This window comes from Heloderma suspectum, chromosome 2 (genome assembly GCF_057233095.1).
Source record: "Heloderma suspectum isolate Gila_16-S chromosome 2, 16-S_ref, whole genome shotgun sequence".
Taxonomy (NCBI): Eukaryota; Metazoa; Chordata; class Lepidosauria; order Squamata; family Helodermatidae; genus Heloderma; species Heloderma suspectum.
The window spans coordinates 315538261-315565903 of NC_139459.1; the positions used below are offsets into that span (position 1 = coordinate 315538261).

A 27643-nucleotide genomic window follows, 5' to 3' on the forward strand; every position below is an offset into this window, starting at 1 on the left:
CCAAAAATAGAGGCATCAGTTGTCATGAGAGGATTAAAAAAAAAGAGGTTAAAAATCAGTGCTAAATAACAGTTCCAGAAATCTGCTTTCTTTAACCTTAATACATTATGGAAGTTTATCGTCCTGACCTAGGACAGGTCATAGGCACGTTAAGCAAAGTATTCCAGAACTGTGTTCTATAATAAGAAAGCAATAGTTTCTATAATACTTCCTTTGTGGGTTTTATAAAAACCTAAAAATGACCCAAATGAATGGAGTGTGCTCTGTTTGTGTCTTGAAGAGAATGGTGTTTGCTAAGGGAGATTAAGGCAAACAACTGCGTTGGTGAGACCATTGTCTTACATATTGTATTGTGCTTGTTGCAGTGAAGTCTCACCACGTATAGGTGGTGTGTGTGTGAGGGAGGAGGAATGTGTGTGTTATGGAGGTGGAGACAGACAGGAGATAAGATAGTGCAAGTCACAAAGATGGGAGGGAGAGATGAACGAGGAGGTGCCATGGATAAAAGAAAAAGGTTCTCTTATTATAGCTAGGCAGGGGAGAAGGGTTGTGCATGTTTGGAATTTACCAGTTGCAGGCCTGTAGTGTAGGTACCTTTCTGGCAGCATGACCATTTGTTTGACTACTTTAATATACCATAGACATAGAATCATAGAATAGTAGGGTTGGAAGGGACCTATAAGATGAGACTGAAGCTCACCCCACATTTGAAAGGTAGTCCAAGATCTTGTTACCTGACTGGATGTTAAAATAAATGGTTCCCATGCCAAAACAACAACAAAATAATCTCATGTTGTCATCTCCATTTCAGCTCTTATCCATCAGTAGCCAACAACTTTTAGTGGCCCATATATCCAGTACTCTTACTGGGCCTTCACAACATCATCTGCGCTGCCAAAGCACATCTCTGCATGTGCTGTCTTCTCACTTAGTTGCACTTTGTGGAAATCTTTGTTGCACTTTTGATTATCATTAGCCGATTCTGTGTCATTTGCACACATCATTGCTCTCTATGAAGCAAGTGAGTGGTGCAACTCTCTGGGTTTGGTTCAGACGTAACATAGTTTACTAAGCCAGAAATGATGGTCAGGTTCTTGTGCTCCCCCCTCCCTTGCCCCCCTTTGTAGTTTAATGTTGGTTAACTAACCAGGATCTTAAACCACAGTGTGATCTTGGTTAAACAGGGTCAAATAGAACATTAAATCACAAATTTCCATTTCAGATGTAATGGAGAACTGTAGTTTCAACAGATCAGGATTAAAGTGCTGAAGTTGGGGGCTCAAAGGAGAAGGTGAGGTTAGGAGCAAGGCATAGGGCTCTTGCTTATTCCTGGCTTAATAAACTGTGGTTTATTAAACTAGGAACATTACATCCAGAAATACCATATCAGTATCCCATACATATTTTTGACAGCTTAAATGAGCATTGAATAAGGTCTGCTAGCAATTTATTTATTTATTTATTGCATTTATACCCCGCCTTTTTTCGTCTTGCAAGGAACCCAAGGTGGCTTACATTATCCTCCTCCTCTCCATTTTATCCTCACAACAACAACCCTGTGAGGTGGGTTGGGCTGAGAGTGTGTGACTGGCCCAAAGTCACCCAGTGAGCTTCCATGGCCAAGTGGGGACTAGAACCCAGATCTCCCAGCTCCTAGTCCAACACTCTTGCCACTACACCACATTTTTAGCACTGCAGTGGTAGATCTTGAAGTGCAGGGCTCATGATGCATGACAGTTGTGTTACATTTTAACTTACCTTTAATGTAAAGAACCAACACCTTTGTGCCTTCTAAAAATAACTCAGAAAAAGCTTTCGCCAGGTAAATGTATCATCCTGGTACTCCAGTAGATTACATTATTGTTCCTACACTGAAAAAAGTTCCAGGACAGTGTTCTCCTGTGTTCCTCCTCCATTACAGCCCTGCTCGTTGTATATATGATGTTGTGCAAACAAAATGAAAGAACTTTTCAAAGGTCTGAATAGCACTTCTTAAAACTGTTGCAGTATTGCTAGGTACCTGTGCCCTTTGGTAGGTGACTTAATTCTACTTCTCAAGTATACATGAAACTAATTTTGTTACATCTTTCCATCCAACTTTGCCCATATACTTTTCTGATCTAGTGCTACTCTGCCTCTTTTCCTCCGGTGATCTTTGCATTTTGTTGTTAATCTTCTACCCACTTTAGTCTGTAGCTCGAATTCTAACATAAAGCTGGTCAGTTCTTTGTTTCAGTGCATTCATATATTGTGTGAAGCAATTCCATGGTCTGGCGAAAGATTCTAATTGTTTTAATGTGCCGAATGAGAACCAAGGCTGGTTGGCACCTCTGATATCCCTGTTCATACTTTTTTGCTTGTTTGCTTTTCATTTGTCTTTCAGAATGGATCATCCAGTTCTTCACGTTTCCTGGAATGATGCTGTAGCATTTTGCACTTGGGCAGGAAAACGGCTACCGACAGAGGCTGAATGGGAATATAGTTGCCGAGGGGGTCTTGAGAATAGGTACTTAGAATTTTTATTTATTTTAGTTATTAATTACATTTTTATACTGCCAAATAACTGAAGCTCTCTGGGCAGTTCACAACTATTGACTTTTTTCTCTTGCAAATGGAAGGAAACATAGGAAAGGAAGCTTTTTCCTATACATAGTTTAAGGAGGTCCTTAGGTCCTACTAGATAGATCAGAGTTTGAGCAACACAAAGCTCTCAGATAATTTTAATAATTTAAGTTTTAACTAAGAGACCTACAAACGTATTTGCTAAAGTGAAAGGATTTTGCCACCCATCTTGTAAAGGCAGACAAGAGCACTGTGGCTCTGCCAACCACACCTTACCGCTGCCACCATCTCCCCCAGTCCCTGAACCTGAGCTTTGGAGGGAACTTCTAAGGGCCCCCCACACACACGCACAGCCAGGTATTACTGGCTGGTGACCCACTGGATTTAGTGCTTGACCCAACAGAAAGAAATAGCAGCACAGAGTATTGAGGTAGAAAGCAATACAAAGCTCTCAAATTATTTTAGGGTGCAATCCTATGTGTGTTTAGACAGAAAAAAGTTGCAGTTGGGGTCCACCCGGAAAAGAGCCTCCACTGTGGCAGCCCCCTTTCTATGGAACTCCCTGCCCCTAGAGGTCAGGCAGACGCCAACACTGTGTTGTTTCTGGCACCTTCTGAAAACAGCACTGTTCCAGGAAGCCTTCCTTGAATAACCAGCCAGTATTTAAAAATAATAATTTTAATATTGTGTTTTACTCTTTTTCTGTCTTTATTATTTTATCTCTTATTGTTCACTGCTCTGGAATGTTTCGATGTGGAGCGGTATATAAAGGTTGTAAATAAATAAGCTCTGTAGCAGTATTTATGGTTCCTGATGCCCAGTTTTTTGTTTTCTTTCGGAGATAAAAATTGGGTAGAATTATGTATGGTCATTAGTGTTATTTTAATATGTAAATCTGTAATGTTGCCTTATAAAACTACCAGATGTTGAATGCATATTTTTAACTTACAAAATTTTTTGTTACTAAACGTTTAAAAAATATATGCGAATACTGGCAACTTGGTAAAAAAATAACTTTTGGGAACTGGGACCATTCATATCCCTCATCTTTGCTCTTTGCTCTTTGCTCTTCTGGCTTCAAACGAAAAGCATCCTACTGTTACCCTGAATAACATTTGCCTGTGCTTCTTTCAACAGACTTTTCCCCTGGGGAAACAAGCTTCATCCAAGCGGTCAGCACTATGCTAATATCTGGCAGGGAGAATTCCCTACGAGCAATATTGGGGAAGATGGATACAAAGGAACTGCACCTGTAAGTTAGGGGTGTGCATCAAGACAAGATTTGTTGTGGAACCCACTTTCGAAAGTAGTCCGTTTTGACTCGGGCTGCTTCAGGCAAGACCCTCAAGTCCCAGTTGACTTGCACAGGGAAATGAACCAAACTTCTGTACCCTTTGACATAATTAGTAAAATGTGCAGGCATTGTAGCCTCTTCTGAGCAGATGGAACATCTCAAATGTCAGACAAATCAGTGCAGGAGTTTCTGTGCTAGGTAGCTTTTACAGTTTGGGATTATTTAGAGGGGACGTTTACGCCTTTTTTTCCTCAGCAGAATTGTATGCAATCTGCAGGCATAGTTTCCCCTTCTGGGGGGGGGGGGAGGTTAAGTCTTTCAAATGTCAGTCAAATAGGTGCAGATTTATTTATTTTTTGCATTTTTTTTTTTTTAAAAATGGAGTGGGGGATTGGATTTACTTACCCACTCCCTGGCTTTGTATGAAAATGGCATATGTCAAAGAGATATCCCTAGGTAAGTGACTTGAAACATTTCAGAAGGATAGATACAAGTGTTTTTTATTTTTGTTTTTTGCAAGGGAAGTTTTTTTAAAATCCCCCCCCCAATCTGTTTTTGGACCAGTTTGTATGAAAATAGTATACATGATAGTGTTGCCTCTAGGAAATTAAACTGTAAAATTTGAGAAGGATAGCTGCAGGGGTTAGGGAGTTATGATGAATAAAAAACAGTTTGAGGCTGTTTTGTTTTCCATTCAGGTGACACCAACTGGTATCTACATCCCTCCCAAAAGCACTATGATTGCAAGTAAAAAGGATAACACTGGTAAAGTTATTCCCTGGTTAAAAGCTACAGCTGTCAGTCACAAAACTGCACCCTCCCCTTCCCTGCTTGCCATTTTCCTTTCATGGAGAGCTTGGAAGGGAAATGTAACCATTTTTAACATACAGCCTGAGACTGTTTGACTAGTATCTGCATCCTCTGACCCTCCAAGGTAGATCTGAGGCTTCAAGAGCAGCCCAGTTCACGTTAAGCCACTTCGAGGAAGCCCTGCCTTTGCCTCGAACAAAGCCTGAATCACTTTGAAACACCCCACTTCAATTTTGGATTCAGGCTTTGTCCAAAGCAGATGCACACCCATCCCATATGCATGATTGAAGTAAACTGGCAGGATCGCCACAACTCATGGGTAACCTCATAAATATAGGGAGCCATGTTGTGTATATCCTTAGGAGATTATAGGGAACATAACCTCCTAACCAATTTGAGGGAAAGGCCTGTAGTTGCCTGTAATAACAGGCAACACAGGCAATACTCCTGTTTTCTCTCCTTCCCTACTGAACAGCTCAGCAATAAATATTTATATTTTATTTCCAACATTTGTATCATAGTTTTCTATAACCTAATCAGGATGGCAAGTAATAAATCATTAAAATTAATATAAAAAACATGTAAGAAAAGTTTTTAAAAAGAAGTGAGCAGTAAAGAGTCAAACATAGCATCAAGAAATCTCATTTAAAGAGCACCATCTAACATAGTCTATGCTGCTTTCCAAAGAGAGCAATAATGAGGTCAAGTGGACTTATTCCAAGAGGTTATTCCTACCTTTTGATGCTTCAGGCCCTGTCTTTGACACTTACCTACCATACAGCTATTGGCAGTGGCGGGTGTGTGGGGGACTCGAAGCAGGGTCTCAGAAGATTGAGAACCTCCAGATGTCTTGCTAGGCTGTTGGGAGAAGCAGATATCCAGGACTTTTCCCTGTCATCTCTGAGCCTGGCACAGATGTAATGCTGGTGATATTTTAACTATAGTTAAGCTATTTGGGATGGGCTGCAGGGTTGTATGCCTTTGCCTTTCTTGAGCAGAATCCCTTCCTTTGTCAGTGTTAAACATGGTGCAGTGTTAGGTCTATACTAGCACTCACTATTGTAATTAAACAAGCCCTAGGACACCTTGACTAGTGTCCTACACAGAGATGTGGTTTGCCTCAAAGTGGTCTCATGTGCATGTTATGAGTACCAGAAGGCAGGAGAAGCCCATGTATGTTTAACAGTAAGAACCTAATAACTGCCTTACACAGTCCAGTATTTGGCCTCCAGTCGTAGCCAGTCAGAAGTTCACAGTTGGGACTTGATGAGGATAGTTATTCACTGCTGTTTGTTGCCAGCTGATATTCACTGCCTCTGAAAATGAAGGTTCTATTTGGGAAGAGTCTGTAGCTCAAAAGTAGAGCACCAGATGGCATGCAGAAGGCCTCAGGTTCAGTCCTCAACATCTTCAGTTGAAAGTAGCAGGTGTTGGGAAGATCCTGGGGAGCCACTGCCAGTCAGAGTCAACAGTACTGTACTAGAGGAACCAACGGTCTGATTTGGTGTAAGGCAGCTTCATATATTCAGCTTTAATAGCTATTGGCAGGTGTTTTCCCTATACAGGTCTGTAATATAAAAGTAATGCCCCGTAGTTTGGGTAGGGAGGGGGACAGGAGTAAGGAGGATTCCCATAAGCGAAGCATGAAAAACATGGCATTCACTGGTAAAACTGAACCAGTTTGAACTGTACTGAAAATTGGTTTCTGGGAGCCCAAAGTATGCCATTTCTGTGTTTCGCTGTGAATTTTGTGCAGATTGACTTTAGACAATAGGGTTAGGGGAAGTAGCTAAGCTGGTGGCAGCAATGTTTCCCAATGAATTTGTGCAAGGAAGTTTAAATGTAGTTTGAAGTCTTGGTGCTTGCAGCTTTCAAGTGTCATCGAGATCATTTATCAACATAACTAGGTTATGCTAGGAAAAATGTAAAAATTGTGTGGGTTCATGTGATAGTTTTATAAGCAAAAACATATTTTTAAAGTTCAATTTTACTGCATTTGCAGACCTTACATTGCTAGCTAAGTCTGCCTCTCTCCCCTCTCCCCCTCTTTAAAGCTGTCAATAAAGAAATAATTAACCAATCCAAGGTAAAGAATTCTTAGCAACCAGAAGAATGGGCTAGTTCTGGCTAATCCTGAGGAGAGAATTGTAGATCAAGATGAGGGGGTAGATACATTTAAGTGAAAGGAAACAGGCCTCAACTTGGGAGGAAAAAAAGTATAAAATAAAATATACTTGGAATTATTAACAGGTTTCCTAAAGGGTCCCACTTTCTTTTTGTACGTAGAAAACAAACAAATATAAGGTACATGCTACCAGTTTGGAGATAAAAACATCAGTTGAGATTACTTTTCTCACTTTCATGTGTGGTCTTTGGAAAAGACCTTGCCAATAAGATGGTAAACTCGTGTATCCCATTAAATCCATCTTCCCAGACCTGGTACCCTCCAGATTGGTTCAACTACAGTACCTACAGTCACCTGCCAGCTGGTTGGCCACTGTGTGAACAGAATGCTGGACTAGATGGAGCCTTGGTCTGATCCATCAGGGCTCTTCTTGTGTTCTTGAAGTTGTATTAAATGTTAGTGGTTATGAAACTAGCGTTTTCAGGATATGGTAACCTGCAGTCTTTTGCATGATTTAGTAATGGGGAAAGTCACTGAAAAATGGCCACATGCTGCAAGAACATTAATATGAATGCAAGAACAGACAAAATCAGAACAAGTTGAGAAGGAGGAAGCTGGGAGACCCTTTTCAGTTTTCTTAGTGGAAAATGTAGAAAATGCATGGAAGCTACTAGCTTTATGAACTGATTGAAGCCTCATCCCTGTGAATTTGTAAATGAGGTTTATAAGAGGTATCCCACTGTCTGCCCACTCTCTGCAGGGTGGAAATCTATTTTCTAGCAACAAATCATTTTCCTGATACAAATGCCAGGGTCAGCAAGAAGGCAATTTACAACTTAAGAATCATACCTGTAGATATGAGAACAAGTTGTTTCAGTCCATAATGACGATGTAATCAGATGAGGCTTAGCAAGAAAAATGTCAAGGTTTTTGGAATTGGATTGTTTTGGTCTTACATTGTTGAATCCATGCCTAGACATGAGTCCTCATCTGAATGGTTTCCTTGTTTATGAGAGAGTGTATTTCTGATGTTAAGTGGGTGACTTTTCTGCTGTAATCTCCCCCCCCCCCAACCTGACAAAGCCTAATTTAGAAAAGACTTAACTTTTAGATGCCTCAGTCATGGCATATAAGGGGTTAGCAAAAGAGAATGGGCAGAGCAAAAGACCTTTGGGCAGTTCAAGACTTTTGTTGAGCTAGAAGAGCTGAAGTCTAGATGTAGGAATTTTAGCACAATTATTATATTTTAAAGATGTGGTATTCAGAAGTTAAACAAGTTCTCTTTAAAATCAAAACTGTATCTTGAAGTGGGCATGTGGGCCAACTGATCTCTTGAAATGTTTTACTGAAGACTGACAACAGGCTGTCAATGACTAACAAAAATATTTGCTCAAGTGTGGCTAGTTTTAGAAAGTGACCTAGTTTTTCAATGAATTTGTACTTTTATTCCTTTTTGAGTAGTTGGCTGATCCATGTAAGCTACCGTAGAAGTAGAAATTAATAATGCCATATTAAAAAATATGTAAGTGCCTAACTGGGTATTCCTTAGTACTCAGAGCAGCTGTCAACTGTAAACAAAGGTCATGGAGGCAATATGTGACAGTTTGGGACATTGTGAGCTAAAGGGAAAAGTCTCCCCCCACCTCGGGGGACTGGGGAGAAACACAAGAGTTGAGTGCAAACTAAAGAGACAGTATTCTGCATCCGTCTCCCCTTCTGGTAAACATGGTGACTACCAATAGACTAAATTTAGTTTAGTTGTTCTTGAGCAATTACAATGTCCTTCGTACTTTTTGTTTTGCAGGTAACAGCATTTCCTCCAAATGGTTATGGCTTGTATAATATTGTGGGAAATGCCTGGGAGTGGACATCAGATTGGTGGGCTGTTAGTCATTCTGCAGATGAAACATACAACCCAGTGAGTATCTAATAAGCAGAATAGGTGGCACCCATCTGCTGCTGTGCTCCTTCTCCCGTTAAACCCCTGTGCATGATATTGCAAGGCTCGATATGCTATAGACTGAATTGTGCAAGAGGCCCATCTACATATTAACCAAATTGTAGAACTGAGTCTATTGTTTTCAAACTGTCTTTGTGCATGTTTAGATGAAGTTGAAAACAGCCCCTTTACAACAGAATGATTGCTTCTTTTGCTCCATAATAGTGGAGCTAAGACAGACAGACATTCATAGTGTGATAGAGGTAGTTTGAATGCCCATTCACTGCCCTGAAAATCAATGTGTCTGAATGCAGCGAATGAAATAATTTCTAGGACCCTCACTGCTCATGGAAAAGAAGGTAGAAACAGTGGCCAGGAGTGCCCTCTATTAGTTACATCTGATACAATGACTGCATCTGTTCTTGGGGTCTTGCCACAGGCATCTGTACCTTGTGACAGCCCCTAGAGTCAATGACTGCAATGTGTTTGTCCTCAAAGGTACAGCATGCTTGGGCAAAACCTTGGGCTCCAGGGACCCACAGGGGCTGACACTGACCTCGCTTTAAATTTTAAAAAACTTCTTTTATTACCTAGCACTGTAAAAGCACTGGGGGAGGCAGCTTCATCACTGTCCTTTCCCCCCCAATGCCTCTGGGCCCTTCTCCCAATGTGTATGTTGGGGGCAAGACCCAGAGGCATTAGGGAGGAGGACATTGATGGCAGCAGTAGTGTTGCGCCCACCTGGCTAGGAGCAGTGGAGAAATGCTTCCGCTTGTGGTACTCTGGGTAAGGGGCAACTGCGGAACAGAACTTGAGAACCCAGAATAGCTCAAGTGGTGATGCTTCCCTATTGCTGGGTGGCTACCACTGCTTTTGCCATCCCTATCCACCCAGAATAGTGCAGGCAGTGGCTTGGAAGATCTGCCTCCTGTGCTAGTCTAGGTGGATGATGGCTAGCCAGCATTGGAAAAGCACCACCACCTGCATTACCCTGGGTGCCATCAGTATGCTGATGACACTCAGCTCTGTGGCCAGGTTCTCATGATTGCTGCAGCTCATCGTGGCTTATTAAGCCATGATGAACCATGGTGCCCATGCATGCCAGCCTGAATATTCAAGTTGCAACTGCAGCTTGTCATGTCGTCCGGACCCGGGGACTGTGGGTTACGTGAGGGTAAAACAACATAACCCTACAATAGGCCATGGGTTCTGTGATGATTGTTTAACCCTCACATAGCCCATGTGTTTGGACAACATAAGGTGAAGTTGTGGCTTTGAATATTCAGGATGGCACCCATGGGTGCTGTAGGTTGTTATGGCTTAAATAAGCGACAATGAGCTGTGGCAATCATGCAAACCCGGTGATAGAGTTGGGTGTCAATGGCATACTGATAGCAACAAACTCCAAAACCCTGGACAATCTGTCCCGGTAGATGCATGTATATGTTAAATATACATATGGGGGATAAGATAGAACCCTGAGGCCAGTGGCCATGGCATTGAACAGGAAATTTCAGCACCACCTTCTGAAATAGCCCCTCCAAAGTGAACCAGAGCCACTGTATAATAGTGCTTCCCAATCACATCTCAGAGGGACACCCCAGAAGGATACTGTGGTTGATCATATCGAAAGCCACTGAGAGGTCCAGCAGAACTAACAGGGACACACTCCCCCTGTCCAATTCCCAGCATAGATCGTCCACCAAGGTGACCAAAGCAGTCAGTCCCATAACCAAGCCTGAAACCAGATTGAAATTGATCTAGATAATCCATCTCATCCAGAAATCCCTGGAGCTGAGAAACCATCACACACTCCAGTTCCTTGCCAAAGAATGGAATATTGGGGACCAACTGGAAATTACCCAATCCAGTGGGGTTCAGTGGGGGTAAGAGCAAAGGTCTTACAGCTGCCTCTTTTAGGCAAGATGGAATCACACCGTTCCATTAAAAGGTGGGTGTTGTTCACACCGTTCCATTAAAAGGTGGGTGTTGTTCACACCGTTCCATTAAAAGGTGGGTGTTGTTCACACCGTTCCATTAAAAGGTGGGTGTTGTTCACACCGTTCCATTAAAAGGTGGGTGTTGTTCACACCGTTCCATTAAAAGGTGGGTGTTGTTCACACCGTTCCATTAAAAGGTGTTCACAACTGCCCTTTCCCACTCAGCCAGTCACCCCTGGCTGCTTTTATATGCCAGGAAGGGCAAGGGTCCAGCAAGTGGTAGGCTTCATTTCTCCAAGGATCCAAGAGCCATCAGAAAGCCATCAGCCCCCCACTCCTGCAGAGGCTTCATGTTGCAACAAGTCTAATAAATAATTCCCAGTCTGTTGTGTATCGCTGCATAAAATCTTGGTGGCCTGTTCAGACCTTGACAGATGACTGTCTGTGGTCTGAACCATTCAGCAAGGAAGATGTTGCTAAGACAGTTTGTTCCAATTGTAGCACATCTTCGCCATTGTTGGTTGATAGAGATGATTCAAAGCTGAATTGTTATTAAATGTGTGTTTAAAAAGTGAGCAGCTTCAAATCTAGCTCAATAAGCTTATGCAAGGACTTTTACAGTCTAACCCTATGCATGTGTACTTGGAATTATGTCCACTGACTTCAGTAGAGCTTATTATTTAAACGTGCATAGGATTCCAGCCTTAGAAAACAATATGATATGGCAAGCTTGCTCCAGTCTGAATGTACAAGTTATGCCCGTAAGAGCCTGTATTGTGAGTGAGTGAGTGAGTGAGTGAAAGTAATGTAGTTATTGCCTTTCATATACATTTGTTTATAGGAAGCATGGGATTTTTCTCCCCAAGAAATCATAGCACTTGGCTTAACTCTTAATTCTATTAAAGGCAGTGTACTGTAGCTCCATGCTAGTGTCTATTCGCATGCAAAAGATCCCAGGTTGAATCTTTGGCATCTCCAGTTAAAATGGAACATGAGAAAGTCTAGGATGGACATCATCATCATCATCATCATCACCACCACCACCCAGCCTTTTTCCCAGTACTGGGACACAAGGCAGCTTACAAAAATTAAAACATGAAAATATACAGAAGTTAAAATATAAATTAAACAATATACTTAAAATTATATTAAAACATTAAAACAGAATTTTAAAACAACATTTTAGCACCTTACCGCCAGGTGCCAACTATGTCCCAAAGGCCTGCTGGAACAAGAATGTTTCAGCCTGCCTCTGGAAACACGTCAAGGAGGGAGCCATCCTAGCCTCCCTGGGAAGGGTGTTCCACAGCTGTGGGGCAGCCACCAAGAAGGCCTTCTCCTGGGTTCCCACCAAACATGCCAGTGACAGTGGTGGACTGAGAGAAGGGCCTCACCAGAAGATCTCAGTACATGGGCAGGTTCATAAGGGAGGATACGGTCTATCAGATAACCTGGACCGGAGCCGTACAGGGCTTTATAGGTCAAAGCCAGCACTTTGAATTGTGCCCGGAAACAGACTGGAAGCCAGTGAAGCTGTTTTAACAAGGGAGTTGTATGCTCCCTGTAGCCAGCCCCAGTCAACAGTCTGGCAGCAGTTCTTTGAACCAACTCCAGTTTCTGAACACTCTTCATAGCCACGTAAAGCGCGTTGCAGTAATCCACACGGGATGTAACTAAGGCATGTGTCACTGTGGCCAGATCAGACATCTCCAGGAATGGGCGCAGTTAGCACACTAGTTTTAACTGTGCAAAGCACTTCTGGCCACCACTGAAACCTGAGCATCCGGGCTTAGGGCTGAATCCAGGAGGACCCCCAAACTGTGAACCTGAGTCTTCAGGAACTCCTGGAGCTGGGAGGTCACCACACGCTCTAATACCTTGCCCAAAAATGGTACGTTAGAGACTGGACGATAGTTATCTAGTATGGTGGAATTCAGGGAAGGCTTTTTCAACAGAGGTCTCACAACCGTCTCTTTTAAGCATAATGGAACAATACCTTGTTCCAAAGAGGCATTAACCACCCTCGTTATCCACTCAGGCAGTCCTCCTCTGGCCTCTTTAATAAGCCAGGAGGGGCAAGGATCCAGCATACATGTGGTGGCTCTCACCACTCCAAGGATCCTGTCCACATCCTCGGGCTGCACAAATTGAAAAGAATCCATCAACACTGAGCAAGCAGGAGCCAAAGTGACATCTACAGGATCTGCATCAACTACAGCATCCAAGTCAGAACAGATCTGAGCGATTTTATCAGCAAAGTGCTGAGCAAATTGTTCACAGCAGGCTGTTGAGTGGTCAGAATTTTTACCACATGGGCCAGGATGTAGAAGGGCCCTGGCCACTCGAAACAGCTCCGCTGGCCGGCTCCCTGCAGATGCAATGGTGGCAGAAAAGAAAGACTTCTTTGCTGCCCTCACTGCCATGGAGTAGGCTTTCAAATAAGCTCTAGCTCGTGTTTGATCGGACGCGTTCCGAGTTTTCTGCCAACGTCGTTCTAGTCTCCGCCTCATTCGCTTCATCACCACCAGTTCCCTAGAGAACCAGGGTGCTGGTTTGCCTCCACTCGGTGAGAGGGGACGCTCAGGAGCGATTCTGTCCACCGCCCTAGCCATTTCCCTATTCCAGAGATCAGCCAGGGCTTCAACAGAATCACCTGCCGAGGCAGCAGGAAAATCCCCAAGAGCCATCAGGAAACCATCTGGATCCATCAGCCTCCTGGGATGGACCAGCTTCATCGGTCCCCCACCCCTGCAGAGGCACTGAGTTCCAGTGAGTGTAAACCCCACCAGGTAGTGATCTGTCCATGACAACGGAACAACAGAAAGTTCCTCCACACCCAGATCACCGTCATCCTGCTCAGCATAGAAAACTAGGTCTAGAGTGTGACCTGCTGTATGAGTGGGGCCAGAAACCACTTGGGACAGACCCATGGTTATCCTGGAGGACATGAAGTCCTGAGCCACTCCCAACAGGGCAGCCTCAGCATGGATGTTGAAGTCTCCCAGCAGAACAAGCCGAGGGGACTCGATCACTGCTGCCGAGATCACCCCGGCTAGCTAAGGAAGGGAGACCGTTGGGCAGTGGGGTGGGCAGAACACTGACAGAATCCCTATTCTGTCCTGAGCACCCACTTTTAAGTAAACACACTCAAACCCAGTAGACTATGGTCCAGGGCACCTAGTGAGGGGGATAATATCATGATAGACCACTGCAACTCTGCCCCCCAGGTCTAGCCTGCTGTACTACAGAAAACCCTGGGGGACAAAGCTGAGATAGATTAACACCCCTGGCTTCATCCAACCAGGTCTCTGTAGTACATGCCAGGTCGGCATGCTCATCCAGGATCAAGTCCTGGATGGCAGCTGTCTTACCATTCACCGACCCAGCATTCACCAACAGTATTTTCAACTCGGGGGCTGCTGCCAAGGCTATCCAGGTTATTTGTGCTGGGGGACCGCTGGGGGACCGCTGGGGGACCGCTGGGGGACCCTGTTATGGTCCCTGCTCCCCTGAACACGCAGCTGTCTCCCCCCACCATATCTCCCTCTGCCCTGTATAGTTGTGATGACTGCTCCCTGTGTCCCTTCATCTCCCCTTCTTTTTTTGAAGCACATCCCTCCCAGCACCCCCGCACCCCTCCATTGAGAAGGGGCAGGCCTTCGCCCTCATGTTCTCCCTTTGGTGTTGCCCCTTCAGTGGCCGTCCCGCCCCCACAGGAGCCTAGCTTTTATGCCCCCAGTTCAGGAAGATGACACAATTGGGCTGGGAGGGGGTGGCAGCCCTGGAAGAAGCTGCTGAGTCAGGGCCTTAATCCTGCGAAGAGGCAGCACTCACAGTGATGTGGTGGATCAGGAATCCCAGAGGCAGAAGCAGAGGTGGCAGCAAGCAGCAGATTCCCTCTCCTTCCACCTTGAAGTACTGGGCTAGGTAGACCAAAGGTCTGACTCAACATGCCAGCTTCATATTTCCAAACCATTTCTATTTGTTTAATGTATTACATTTTCATTAAAACATGAGAGAGAATATAAGCACATACAAAATGATGGTAATGGTTGTATGCGACTCAAAAACAGCCAAATATGTTGTAAGAACAAACCAAGGCATCCAAAGTACAAGCCCACTAGTATATAGAGATTCTCACACTATCTGTCTTTACACCCTTTCTGACTTGCCACACTAAGTGTCAGATTGTAAACATAGTTCAATCTCATATTACTAGGGATGTCAGAGAATTCCACCATGGATTCCAGTGAGGCTGGATTCATTAGAATCTGGCCCCCCAGAATCCATGGCGGAACGGACTCCCGCCCCCCCCCCCAAATCCCCCCACAACAGAACTTACCTGGGGTGGATGCGGCCGCGGTGGCTCTGGCGGCTGATCTCCCTGCTGGCTGCAGCCGGGCTGCTGTGGCCGCCATTTGCGGCCTTGCAGCCGTGATAGGCTATGTAAGTATTTACGTAGCCTATCACGGCAAAGAGCAGGGATGCAAATGGCGGCCGCTACGCCATTTGCATGGCTGCCTTTACCGTGATAGGCTATGTAAATACTTACATAGCCTATCACGGCTGCTTGCAAGGACACGAATGGCGGCCGCTACGATGGCCGCCATTTGCGGCCGCAGCAGCCCGGCCGCAGCCGGAACTCTGGCTGCGGATGGCCCCAGCCGGCAGCTCTGCGGAGCTGCCACGGAGCGGAGCCGGCGAGGGAGGATTCCAGGGGGAGGGATGGAGCGCCTCCCCTCCACCGCGCATGACCCTGCGTGGAGCCAGGGAAGGGATTCGTACATCCCTACATATTACATAGATGCTACATTGGATGCCGATGTTAGTTTTTTGATAGGAATATGTCTGGTTAGTTTTAGAGCATCTCCTTATAAAAACCTGAACCAGGACTAGGGGTGACACCAGCTGAGCAATACCTACTAAAGCATGAATGTGGTAGCAATCTGTGTCTTTGTTCCTGGCAAAGAGGCCTCACCGCAAAGTCATTGTTCAAAGTCAACAATAGTCTAATCTGAAGTCAAAAAGAGAGACCAAACCGTTGTACAAGTGTCGAAGAACAAATGGCAAGACAGCTATTTAGAGAATCAAACATATCCTTTATTTCCAATGTATTTGGAAGACAATTCTTTTTCAAGGGACAATATAACATTCACTCCTGTAAACAGTCGGAATCTCCCACAGCTGTAAGCCTGTATGCTTTTTTTAATTTAAGGCGGTTAGAATTTGCTTATCTCTGAAAAGATAAATGAAGCAGGCTGGCAATTCTAGTTAACTGTTTAGAGTGGCTTTCAAAAAATGAGCAGGTTCTACATACCTCAAATTAACCAAGCTTATGAATGAAGGTATCCAGCTCTGCGAGATTAAATGTTTACCATTACCTTTCATGCATGAATTTATTTGCCAAGACTTATCTCTTGAAAAAGAGTTGCTCTCAAAATGGAGGACCCTCCTGTGACTGTCTCCCTGCCCTTGGGTCACTGTTTCTTCTGAGGGCTAAGTTTGGAATAGCCTAGACTGCCTGGTTTCACTCAACATGACAACTCACAGGGTTGAGCGTGGGTTGTTGTTGAAACTTGTGTCGTTGTGTAAACCCAGCTGTGCTAACAAACCATCATTTGTTAACCACGAAGAACCCACAAGGAGAACCTGTGGTTTGCTGTTGGGTTGTGAACTGTGGTTGTTCATGGTTAACAAGCCATGGTTTGTTAGCATGGCTGGGTTCATACAATACAAAAACTCATGGTTCAGCAACAAGCCATGGTTCAATGATAATCCATATGGGACACTCAACCCATACTTAACCCTGAGTGAGGGTTGTTGTGTGAACTGAGTCACTGGGTGTGTTCGGATGACATGCTAAGCAATAGTGTTTCGGTACCCACTCTGTGGGGAGGGTTACCAAAAGAACAGGCTGCACTCCCAACACATGAATATGCAACCATGCCATGCAGCGTGGTTCACTCACCCATTCTGAGGCACACCCCCTCTGGAGTCCTCCAGGCCCAGCAGCCTTGCACCTCAGCGGCCTCCTCAGCAGCAAAGCATTCTCGGTGGCTGCTCAATCATTCTCTGTGGCCGGGCAGATCTGGGCCATAGAGATCTGTTGAGCGGAGTGGCAGCAGCATTTGTGGCCGCTGCAGGCATGCGTCTCCATGGTAGGTCTCCGTTACCCATGTGTGCTCACCAGACAACACGGTAAGCCACTGTGGGGCATGTTAATCCTTCTGCAGAGTGTGGGTTACGAGGGTGGCTTAATGAGGGTAATTAGAAAATACTTCATCAGTGTAATGAGGAGACTGTTCTGGCCACAGACTCATTAACTGACCCATTATTGCTTGCCACTCACCTACCTTCATTTTTTTCTTCCGTTCTATTATTCATTTTCTCCTATTTGACAGGAGCGGGGGTGTTTTTAGTTTGCTCTAAAGCGCTGCATCTGCCAAGGGAATCAAAATGTGTAAGACTTGATCTGTAATGAGGCCCATTCTCTGTTACTGTTCCATGAATATGGCACTCTCTTCCATGGACAGATACAAGGAAGTACTTCACATAGTGCATAGTGCAACTATGGAATTTGCTACCTCAAGATGTAGTGATGACCAGCAACCAAGGCTGTAAATGAAAAAGTAGCATTTTAAATTATCAGTAGAAAGCCAAGAAGATTTTGCTGATGGCTCCAATGGTGAAGGGTGGTTAGACGTACCATCATGTGTGCACCTGTGTGAGAGCAAGGAAGAACTGAATGATCTGGCCTGCTCCTGTTTTGTCAACTGTAACTTATCAGCTTTCAGAGAAGCAGCCAAGCATGAACATGGTAAATGAGCAGTGCTTCTTCTTAACCTCGAGATAGCTTTTAATTCCAGACTTTTTTCTCTTGGAGAGGCATGGTTGCTGGGCAGAACTGTGTACAGTTCAGCACCGTGATGCTAATTTAGCTGTGTGGCGCCACAGCAAGTTTGAGCTCTCCGTTTTTGCATGTGGAAAGTTACAGATTACTGTTTAGAAGTACATTATGGATTGCTTCGTAAGCGTTAGCAGATGGGGATGGTTTAAATGTTTAAAGGAACACTTGTAAAACAAGCTTTTACAGTCATTGTAATGAGGCTTGTGTTACCTTGAATCTGCCTTTGCGTAAGCCACACCGTCTGATTCTCAGACTTAATAGTGGCCTCTTCTGGGCCGTGGAGGGAGACTGACTTGGAGGGGGATAATTTACCTATTAGTCTGTTTTTCTGTCCTTGTCCTGAAGACTTCTCTTTCATGAGCCCAGGCCTTAGAAATGGGCCTAGGTCCTAAATGGAGAGGAGATGGCACCAGTAGAAGCAAGTTATTATGTGACCACCAAAGGAAGTAAAGAGAGCAGGTAGAACCAGTTCTGCAACTTCCTAGCAAAGGCTACAGCCTGTCCCTCTCCTGCAATAAATATACATATAGGCCTCATGCTGCCTCCTGAGGTTTTGCTTCTACTAGGCAATACCACCCCAGGGAAAGACAGGCTGCCTGCCCACTGCAACTCACAGCAAGCTAGGCGACTTCCATATCTTTTTGGCCAGGCACAAAAAGCTTATTGCTTTCAGAAAACTACTCTCTTTTTGTGATTCTGTATCGCTTCTCCTTTCTCTGTGGGCTCACTGACTGGACTACAGAGCTTAGACAAATAAGGCTGCCCTCTCTTCTGCCTCAAGATTCCACACTTGGAAAGCAGGTATGTTCTGTCCCTCTCTGTCCTGCTATGGCTAAATCAGACTTAGTGTTAGGGCAAATTACAGGGCTATCCAAAAGGTAGATCAAGAAAGCAAATGGTCAAGCACAGTATCACCAGGCAAGTTGGTGGTTTCTAGAGGTCTGAGGCGCAGCCAAAGTCAAAACACAGATAAGCAGTCAGCTACAATACACAGTCCAAGAAGTAGAATCAAGCAGGAGTCCAAGGGTCAGACACATGAAGGTTCAATCCCAAGGCAAGGTCAGGGAAACAAGGCACTGGAGCTGGTAGAATGATGTTCTAACACTGGCTAGGCTGAAACTGAAGGCTTATATAGCTAGAGCCTCATAAGCCTCTCCCAGAGCTCAGCTGCAGTGCATTACAGGCCTTCTGGCAAAAAATCCTACTCAGGAGGGCCTTGCTCCTGAGGAGTCCTTGTCTCTTGAGGAGTCCTCCTTTATAGTCGAGCACTTCTTCTCAAAGGAGTCCTACTGGCCTGTCTCTTGAGGCAAATATGCTCATGGGGGCTATGTGGTTGCTCTGCCTCAGAGGCACAACTCCCCAAATACTGTGGGATGGGCCCATTGTCATCTCCCCTGAGGGCCCAGGCTTCCGCAGGAGGGGGATTCCTTCAGTGGGGGCTTGACAGGATCTTACGATCCTTTGCCCTGGAATCCTCAGAGATGGTGCAATGTGATCCCTCCCTCAAGGGAAGTGTCCTTGAACTTCATGCATCCATCCATGCATATCCTTTGGAAATGTAGGGAGAGTCATTCCCCAGGATGGGGTGGGAGGAACCCTTCAGGAGCCATGCTGGATATTATGGGGAGCTCCCTAACCAATTGATGATGTACACCTGTTGCCATTCATCAACTTAGCCTGGGAATAATTTCTGAGGTGATGAGAGAGAGAGAAATCCAATTCTACCACTGGCAAAACCTTTTTTCTTCCTTCCTAATATCTTTCTGTCCCTACTGCTAAGTCCATGATCTGATTTATTTGTCCACCTTGATTACGATAACCTTCATATTACAGGCCTTCCTTGCGCTCATCTTATTCTCATGCCAAAATTATCTATCTTTCCTCAGTTCTCTTCACTCAGTTCCTGTACCATTTTGTACCTGGGATAAATTTCTTGTATTTTCTTAGCAAAACATATCATTTCATTATGTCCCCTCCTGCAGACTTTTGCTCCTCCTCTTTTTTATCAATTCTTGCTCCTAGAACCTAGTATATGTTTTCAACTCCTTCCTTTGAGCAGGAATGAGCCATGTGTGGCCTTCCAGATGTTTTGGCCTACAACTCCCATCATGCCTTACCATTGGCTATTCTGCCTAGGGGTGATGGGAGTTGGAGGTCAAAACATCTGGAGGGCCACAAGTTTTCCACCTCTGCCTTAGAGCCTATCTTTTTCTACTTAGCGTTTCAGTGGTTAACTGCATTTGGTCTCTGTGTGTGTGTGTGTGTGTGTGTTAGTTAACATCTCTCCCTCCCAGTGTTCTTTTCCCTGCTCTGACCTAGACTGCAGGCCCCTTTCAGGCAGGAATCTGTTTTGATTCTGTGCTTGTATAGTGGTACACTGGCACTTGGCAATTGGAAGTAATTATTAATAGTGTATAATTGCATGCAATCAAGAGATCTTCAGGAAGTGCCACACAGTAGAAATTATGAACTGTTGTTTGTCTCTTTCAAAGCAGACCTAGAACAAGCCAAGCTGATTGTCTGTAAAGTCAAACATGCAGGACGATGCAAGCGCAAGCAAATACTAGCTTTTCGTGACCTTAACCAGCATATAAACCTAGGTGGGAACTTTATTCAGTGCCTTTTGTAGTAACACAATATTCATATTCCTTTTTCCACATGGGCCCTTAAGGGCCTCTCTGCAGGGACAAACACTGCCAGTCCAGTGAAGAGTTCCTACTGGAACCCGCTAGAATTCTGAAAAACAATTCTGCTCCCAAACTGTGGAGAAGAGGCTTAGTTTTTCTCCAGCAAGATGGGAGTTGCACACGCACTACTATTTTTTATTCCTACCCTCAGAGATAGGGAAGGAAAGCAGAGTTGTATTTATGATGGCTGTGATCTCTGATGATTACCGTAATCTTTCTGCATTAAAACTGCATTAACACTGTGCAGCCTCTTCTGGGTCATTTCTGCTTAAAGTGTTAGTGTGATATCACAACAACTCAGCCAGTCATCACGAGCTTTGACTGCTAGGCTTATGTGACCTCACCGCAGCTGAGCTAATGGCTAGGGAAGTATTGAAGACTAGAGCCTGCCTTTGCCTTGTATCCCTTTTTCAAAGTTCAGGACTTTCCTAGCAAATTGGCAAAACTGTGGATCTTATTGTGTTGTGTTTTGACACCTTATTCCTATCTTTTCAGCTACAGTAATTGCCCTATTTTACTAGTTTACTGTTATGTGATACATGAATACTAGAAAATTACTGCCTGGACACTGTATTAGTGTCCAGGCAGTATTCTTTTAAGTATTCTTTTAAATATTTGTATTGTATTTTATTCTAACTACTTGTATTGTACTTTATTCTTTTAACTGTTTGTAATTCACCCAGAGAATGCTTGTTATTGGGCAAATTAAAAGTATCCATTCATTCGTTCATTTTATCCAGCCCTGGCCATCTGCCAGTGGAACAGAAAACACTTATGGATAGTTTTTTCCTTCCCTCCCTGCAGCACTCTACCTCCTTCCAAATCTGCTCTAGAGGCTTGCGGGGACACTCTGGAGCAGATTTTGGGGGCACACAGGGAGCTACACGGGGGAGGAGAGAAAGTGGAAGTCCCTCGCACAGTGTTGGATTTAAGCCACTTTCTCCTATTGTCTGTAATGGCTGTAAATTATGCTGTCTGTGCCCCAGATCCGATTGCTTAAATGCTGCTCCATAATTGTAGGACTTGTTTTCTTTGGGACTCCTCTACTGCTTTCTTTGGGATTCTTTAAAGCCAGAGAATCTTCCAGAGACAATATGAGAACAACACCAGTCAAGCAGTCCCTTTTAAACCAGCCAATCTAAAATTTTGGCAGGAAACACTAAACCAATCCTGAAGTGTCCTCACCTCAAGATGAATCAGAAATTTAAAGTACTATCTGTGTTTTGTTTTCGATTTGGTTTTATTTCTAGGCATTCCACAATCAGTCTGCAAGTGCTGTACTGCTCAGTGTGGTGGACCATGGAGATCTGGCTATAACTATAGGGGAGAAATAAGTATCATATAGCGGGGAGGGAGGATGCATTTTTTGTTGTCATATTTATGGCAGGAAAAGAAATGTTTGGCAAGCAGAGGGAGTGACTCCATTAGGATGGATTTTTGCTTGTGAGTGAATTCACTCAATTGTAATAAAATGTTTGTAACTGAGAAGAGTTTCCATTAAGGGGATAATGTTGTGTAATGTAATAGGTAGCCTGAAGAGGTTATAACTCAAGTGGTCTAATAATGTATTACTATGTGCTAATCCTACTTTGGAATTTGCAGTTTTCACTTCAATTCATGCTTTGCTGCCAATATACTCTTCATTCCTCTGATCTTGTATTATCTTTGCATAATTAATGGGGGGGATGTAATCCAAAGAACCTGCTAATTGTATCTGTGCTTTAGTAGCAGAGTTTATTCCTGTATAATCTGTGCACATACGGTAGTCCCATAGGCATAAGAGGGAGCCTTTTCTAGAGTCAGAGTATTCTAACTTAATAGTTTTTACCGGTTACTTTTCTTCCAGCAGCAAATCCAGTCCACAATACTTGGGGCACATTCATTGTTGTTTTGGTTGGAGGTACTTATTGGATTTTGAATCTCACTTTTCGTGAGTTTTGTGTGTTGCCACAGGGAACCCTATTCAGGCAGTTGGCTAATACTTTTCCACATCTTGTACATGGTTTGAGGGGCTCTTTATGGCATGTAGTGATAGAACTGCCAAAAACTGTATTAGCAAGGCTAAGTCATACAGAGCCTGAGAACTACGTGGAACTCTAGAAGCCCTTCTGACTGTTCCATATGTTCTCAGCAGATCACAGTTGTGGCTGTGGACTGAAATCAGTAGTATGAACAGCCACTTAAAACAATGAGGTTAACACTTCTACGGAATGCTCTGAGACTCCCCCACACCCAATACCCAGTGGTAAATGCATACCACGATTCTTCTGAGGATGTCCAGAAAAATTCTGGAATATAGTAGTGGGCGTAGAATTCTCCATTCTCGTAGGTTTCTGGTTAGAGTGCCAGAATAAGAGTCAAAATTACACATTACACCAAGGCTTGTCTTTTGTTTTACTCTAGTGCAAGCATGTGCAGCCCCAATTTTCCCTAGAAATTCCAATGACACCAATGGATACTTTTTTTTCTTTTGTTAACCCCCCCTTTGGGGGGCAGGGGCATTTGGGGAGAAGGTTTAATTCTCTTCTTCCAGAGCACAGTGGTCCCAATCCAAATTGGAGCTATGCACACTTACACTAGAGTGAAACAAAAGACAAGCCTTAGTTGTATGCTACATGTTAATGTAACATGTAGTTTGGCTTTAAGACCAAGAAGATCTAGGTTCAAATCCCTCTCAGCCACGCTACTTGACTTGGTTGTTCTGAGGAGAAAGTGAGTATAAGCCACCCCGAGCTCCTTGGTAGAAGTTGGCTCCAGACTGCCTTGAAGTATGATTAAATCTGGAGACAACCCGTAATAAATATACAAGTATTTTAATAATACTATTTAGATCTTTTGGCTGTGAAGATATGTATAAAAGCATGTGGGTGATATCTAGTGAATCGCTGGAACTAGACAAGGTCAGTGGTTATTTATTTGTTTTAAGGTATTTATTTGCCTCCCTTAATAAAATTATCACAGCGGCTTACAGTTAAAAAAAACAGTTTAAAGTTACAGTTTAGCTAAAGAAGCACTTTTGTCTGCAGACCATATTTCTTTGTGATTTTGCAGACCAAGGCCATCTCTCCTTAGTGTGATAACAGTGATGCTTCTCGTGAAGCAATATTGAAATCAAGGAAATGGCAGTAATTTGGCAGCACCAAAAACCAGTACCCTGAACAGAAGCAAAGGCAGGCCTTTGTGTTCTTTCAGACTCTTTTTATGAAGGTTTCTTTAGATTTAATTTTAATTTTTTAAGAAAAACCTTTGCTCCCACCACTAAGAAAAAAAAAATCTCCTTCTACCACCAGGCAGCCACATTGTGCTTTTTCTCCTTCAATAGAGCTCTATGGAGTTCCTGAATAATACTTGAAAGGATGTCTTTTTCTGTCCCCCAAGTTCTACTTGGCCTGGAGTCTGTGAATGCATTTGAGACACACAGTAGTACTAGTAATACTAATGATATTATTGAATAATATGATCATTCTGCTTTTCAGCATTAAGGTCCTGAAGGATTACAACATTTTAAAAAAGTGTATTTTTCCCTTGCCATTCCCAAAACAACATCCCCCAGTATGGGCTATGCCGATATGGTTTATGAGCATAAAATGGTCTCCCAACCATTGCCCCAAGCCAATTGAGAAAGACAAAATCATGGTCAGATATGAACCTTAATCAATTCATCTCTACCTACAGAGGTGTTCTGGTCATAAAGTCATGTGTGTGTGTGTTGGGGGGGGGGCAGAGATGTTGGTGGGAGGGAGAAAGATTTTTGGAGTAACTAAAGAACTGTTAGTTGCCCAGAGAATCCTGGTTATGGGGCAACTGAGAAATATAATAAATAAATGTATGTCCCTGACCAGTTTCTCCATGTTTCGGGGGCGGGGGGGGGGAGCTGCCCAGGGCTTTCCAATAACTTGCCTTAATAGTTGAAAGTCAAGATCTTATAAAATATTACAGAATTTCCCAGAGCCACACTCTGTTTAATGATGGGATAGTTAATGTGGGTGATTTTTGTTTGCCTGAAAGAGGAAGGTGAGATCTGTATACTGCTTAGCCCCCAAATAGTATCCTAATATTGATGTATGTCATGGGAATCTGACCTACCACTAAATCTATAATTAGACTGGATTTCAGCAAGAGACGAACTAAAGTCCAGGGATGAAGGTCTTAAATCAGCATAAATCGTACAGCTCTAATTATGACACCAAAACAAGTTGGATGCAATTCTACCAATTGCTTTTCTTTTTCAATCCATCATCACAATGTCATTCTTATCACCGAGCTCTTAGCAGTATGCTACAAAGCTTATCTAGGGAAACTAAAATAGCATGCTACAGACTTGACAGAGGAAAGCTGCAATTAAAAACTGAAGTAGTTTTTGCTGTGCTGAGGCCTGTGCAATTATACTGGACTGTCTTCCAGTCCCCCACAGTGTAATGCTTTCCAAGTTTCCCCTCCTGCTTCTGGGTGTAGCAGCAGCTGTAGTTTTCTTACATGAGTCTTATGACTCCCCCACTTTTCTATCTCTGATTCCTTTCTGCCTCTCCCATAAAATTGATACTTGCTGCTAGCCTTGTAGAGATGAACAATAATGGGTATCCTTCCATCCACAGAAAGGACCCCCAACAGGGACAGACCGAGTGAAGAAAGGTGGATCCTACATGTGCCATAAGGTAATGCTAAAAGTCCTCAGAATTTTTGAGGCAATTGCCGTTCTGATGTTCATTTGTACAGGTTCTTATTTGTATATCTGATCATTTTTGTGAACTGCTGAGAGAGCTTCAGCTATTGGGTGGTATAGAAATGTAATAAATAAATAAATAACTGGTAAGAGGAAAGAACGCAAATAGAATTGCATCTAATGGTGTACATCTGAAGATGGTGGATTTAGAAGCACTCCTGGATGGATAAATTGAAATAACTTGATGAAACAATTAACTATTAATTAATTGAAGTTCCCATTTACATTAGCTGAAATAAAACATCACTTGTCTACTAATTTTAGCTTGTTGGCAATTTAGCTGTCCCACTTAGACAGCGAGGAACTTGACAATCCCCTTTTTACTCCAGTGGCCAACCCACACAACTGCTGGCACGTTAGATTAGGAGTTCTTAAAGGACGTCAGAGTGCCTTTCTCTAAGTCAAAGGAAAAACTACTTAGGCCTCCACAAGTGCAACTAAGATGACAACTAGTTCAGCAGTCTGACCTCTTGACATTAGGTAGGGTAGCCAGTTGAAATGGACAGGGCGGGGAGGGCAAGGAGCCCTATGGAGGGTGGTAAAATGGGAAACTGATGTTCTCATTGGAGTTCAGCAGGTTATGTTTGTTGCTCGGATGAACTGTACTGATGGTAGAACTGCATTGTGATTGGGCTTCTTTGCTGAGTTGGGATTGGTCACAGGGGTTCTGAGGACAATTAAGGGAGAGTGTTGGAAGCTGAGGGAGAAAACAACTTAGATCTCTCTGTGTGTGCTGCTTTTATTACTTTACTTGGCTTTGGAAAAATGTGAACTGTTACTTAATAAGAAAATAAAAACATTGTTATTTATCCAGTGTGGCTTAGTGAAGAACAATACCCATGTGAACTGGAGCTGGCAACATAGTTCAGCAGCAGCATAGTTCCTATGGTATTATTAAGGGCAATGGAAGAGAAATACCTCAAGTAGTGGCAGCGGACTGGTACCAGCATTAGACGACTCACTTCCACAGGGTGAGATGTCATTCGGACCACAAGGGCAAGTTGTTCAGGGAAAGGCCATAGGAAAGCAGAAAGACGCAGGGAAATAAGGTACGTCTCCATTCGTCAGAAGCCTCAGAAACTAGAAACATGCACATGTAGGACTTGTTGGCCCAATGACTCCTGGCATAATCACGCAAATATAAACTGAAAGGAGGTTCAGCTTCCCCTACCAACTGCCCAAACCTGTTATGGCAGTCTTCTCTAACCCGGTGCCCTCCAGATGTGTTGGACTGCAGTTCCCATCATTCTCAGCCAATGGCCATGTTGGCTGGGAGTGATGGGACTTGCAGCCTGACACATTGGGAGGGCACCAGGTTGGGGAAGGCTGTAAAAATGAACCTGCATGCTCTTAAAGACCTGCATCAGAGGCCCTGCTGTGGGCGCTGCTGCTATCAGAGAGCTTTTTCAGTGGCGGTGCCCTGGTTGGTGCTTACCTTCCTAGTTTTTAGGTGTCAGGTAAGATAATTTTATTTTCCTGAACTCTTAATTTGAATTGGATGTTATTTTGGATGGGATTGATTGATTGATTGCTGTTTCTCTGCTTTCATTGCTGCTTTTCCTGCTGCTTTATTGGTTTGTGGTTTTAAAAATATTTTATTGATTTAATTCTCTGTTAATTGTAGAATTTTAATTTTGTTTATTGTTAGAGCCACATAGGAAGCTTTTGCATGTGCACGTTAGACACTGTTTTTAAAAGTACAACAATGACATGGTTTCCTAGGGCGGGGGCTACTCTACAGCCATGTAGTGTGGTAATGGGACTGAGAGCAGACCACTTTTGAAGTAGGGGGCTCTTTGGTGCTTGTCTTGTGTGAATGTGCATGTATGAGAATGCTGACACAAACTGCCTCTACTGGAAGATTCAAGATGACTCATGCTGCCTCTTTAAAAATATTTTCTTAATAGCTGGTTAGGAGTCTATCTTGTCACTACTAATACAATGCCTGCTACAGCTGCTGCTTTTAAATTCTTTTACATTTTCTTTGTTATATGTGTTATCACTGGTTTTACTGTATTTGTTTTTATTTTGTATGTCACCCTGAGAGGCAGCTCATAAATTGAATGAATGAATGAATGAAGCAAGCAGGGAAATAAGGTGAACTATGTAGGTGGTTGCCCAGCAATTACAGATGCATCACCTGTCAATTTGGAGCTTCTAACAGGAAGTTGTTTAGAATGCTGAAAACCCAGCATTTTCTAATACACTGGACTTACTGCTTCCATTGAGAGGCCTGATGATGTCATGGCACTGGCTATGAGGCTGTACCAGAGACTAGGTTCCCAGAAAGGCTAGTTTTCTTTTTCTTTATTTCTTTTTATTATTATTGATGTTCTTCCTTGATCTGCTTCTACTTCTTCTTTGTCTCAGAGGTGGTCAGTTGCTGAGCCGTATGACAAATGTAATTTTTAGGTATCCAAAGTCAAGGCTGTGCTAGCTATATAAATGACAAACAGCCATATAACAATGAAACAGAGACCCCAGATGACCCTGCAGTCGTTCACACCCAACACTGGATATTGAGATCCATTTCAACCGGAGAGGAAGTGAAGAAACCAAGAGGAAGTCTTAGCCTAAGGCTGTTGCTTAATTGTGTGTTTTAAACACCCTTTCTGACTTGGAAAGTTACCACAGATAGGCCTGTAAACCTTTCCAG

At 43.5% G+C, this 27643-nt stretch overlaps 3 protein-coding genes across 5 annotated transcripts in view; 1 reads left to right on the top strand and 2 right to left on the bottom strand.

The window, feature by feature from the left end:
* SUMF1 (sulfatase modifying factor 1) overlaps positions 1–27643 on the top strand; it is a 98762-nt gene that overhangs the window by 39082 nt on the left and 32037 nt on the right. For all 3 annotated transcript variants that reach the window (XR_014788556.1, XM_084840304.1, XM_084840305.1), the window contains exons 5-8: positions 2384–2506; positions 3700–3814; positions 8596–8709; positions 24860–24919. Coding sequence is in view for 2 of the 3 variants with exons in the window: in XM_084840304.1 (XP_084696430.1) it covers positions 2384–2506; positions 3700–3814; positions 8596–8709; positions 24860–24919 (412 nt within the window). In the remaining variant the exon portion in view is untranslated. The remainder of the gene's footprint in view (positions 1–2383; positions 2507–3699; positions 3815–8595; positions 8710–24859; positions 24920–27643) is intronic.
* Positions 1–27643, bottom strand: part of LOC146354987 (histone-lysine N-methyltransferase SETMAR) — a 97789-nt gene that overhangs the window by 29191 nt on the left and 40955 nt on the right. The window lies entirely within an intron of this gene.
* Positions 11375–14316, bottom strand: LOC146354988 (uncharacterized). Its single transcript, XM_084834421.1, has 2 exons — positions 12667–14316; positions 11375–11439 (listed from the first exon to the last, which is right to left on the bottom strand). The coding sequence occupies exons 1-2, from the start codon at positions 13616–13618 to the stop codon at positions 11375–11377; spliced, it is 1017 nt and encodes a 338-aa protein (XP_084690547.1). The 5' UTR covers positions 13619–14316.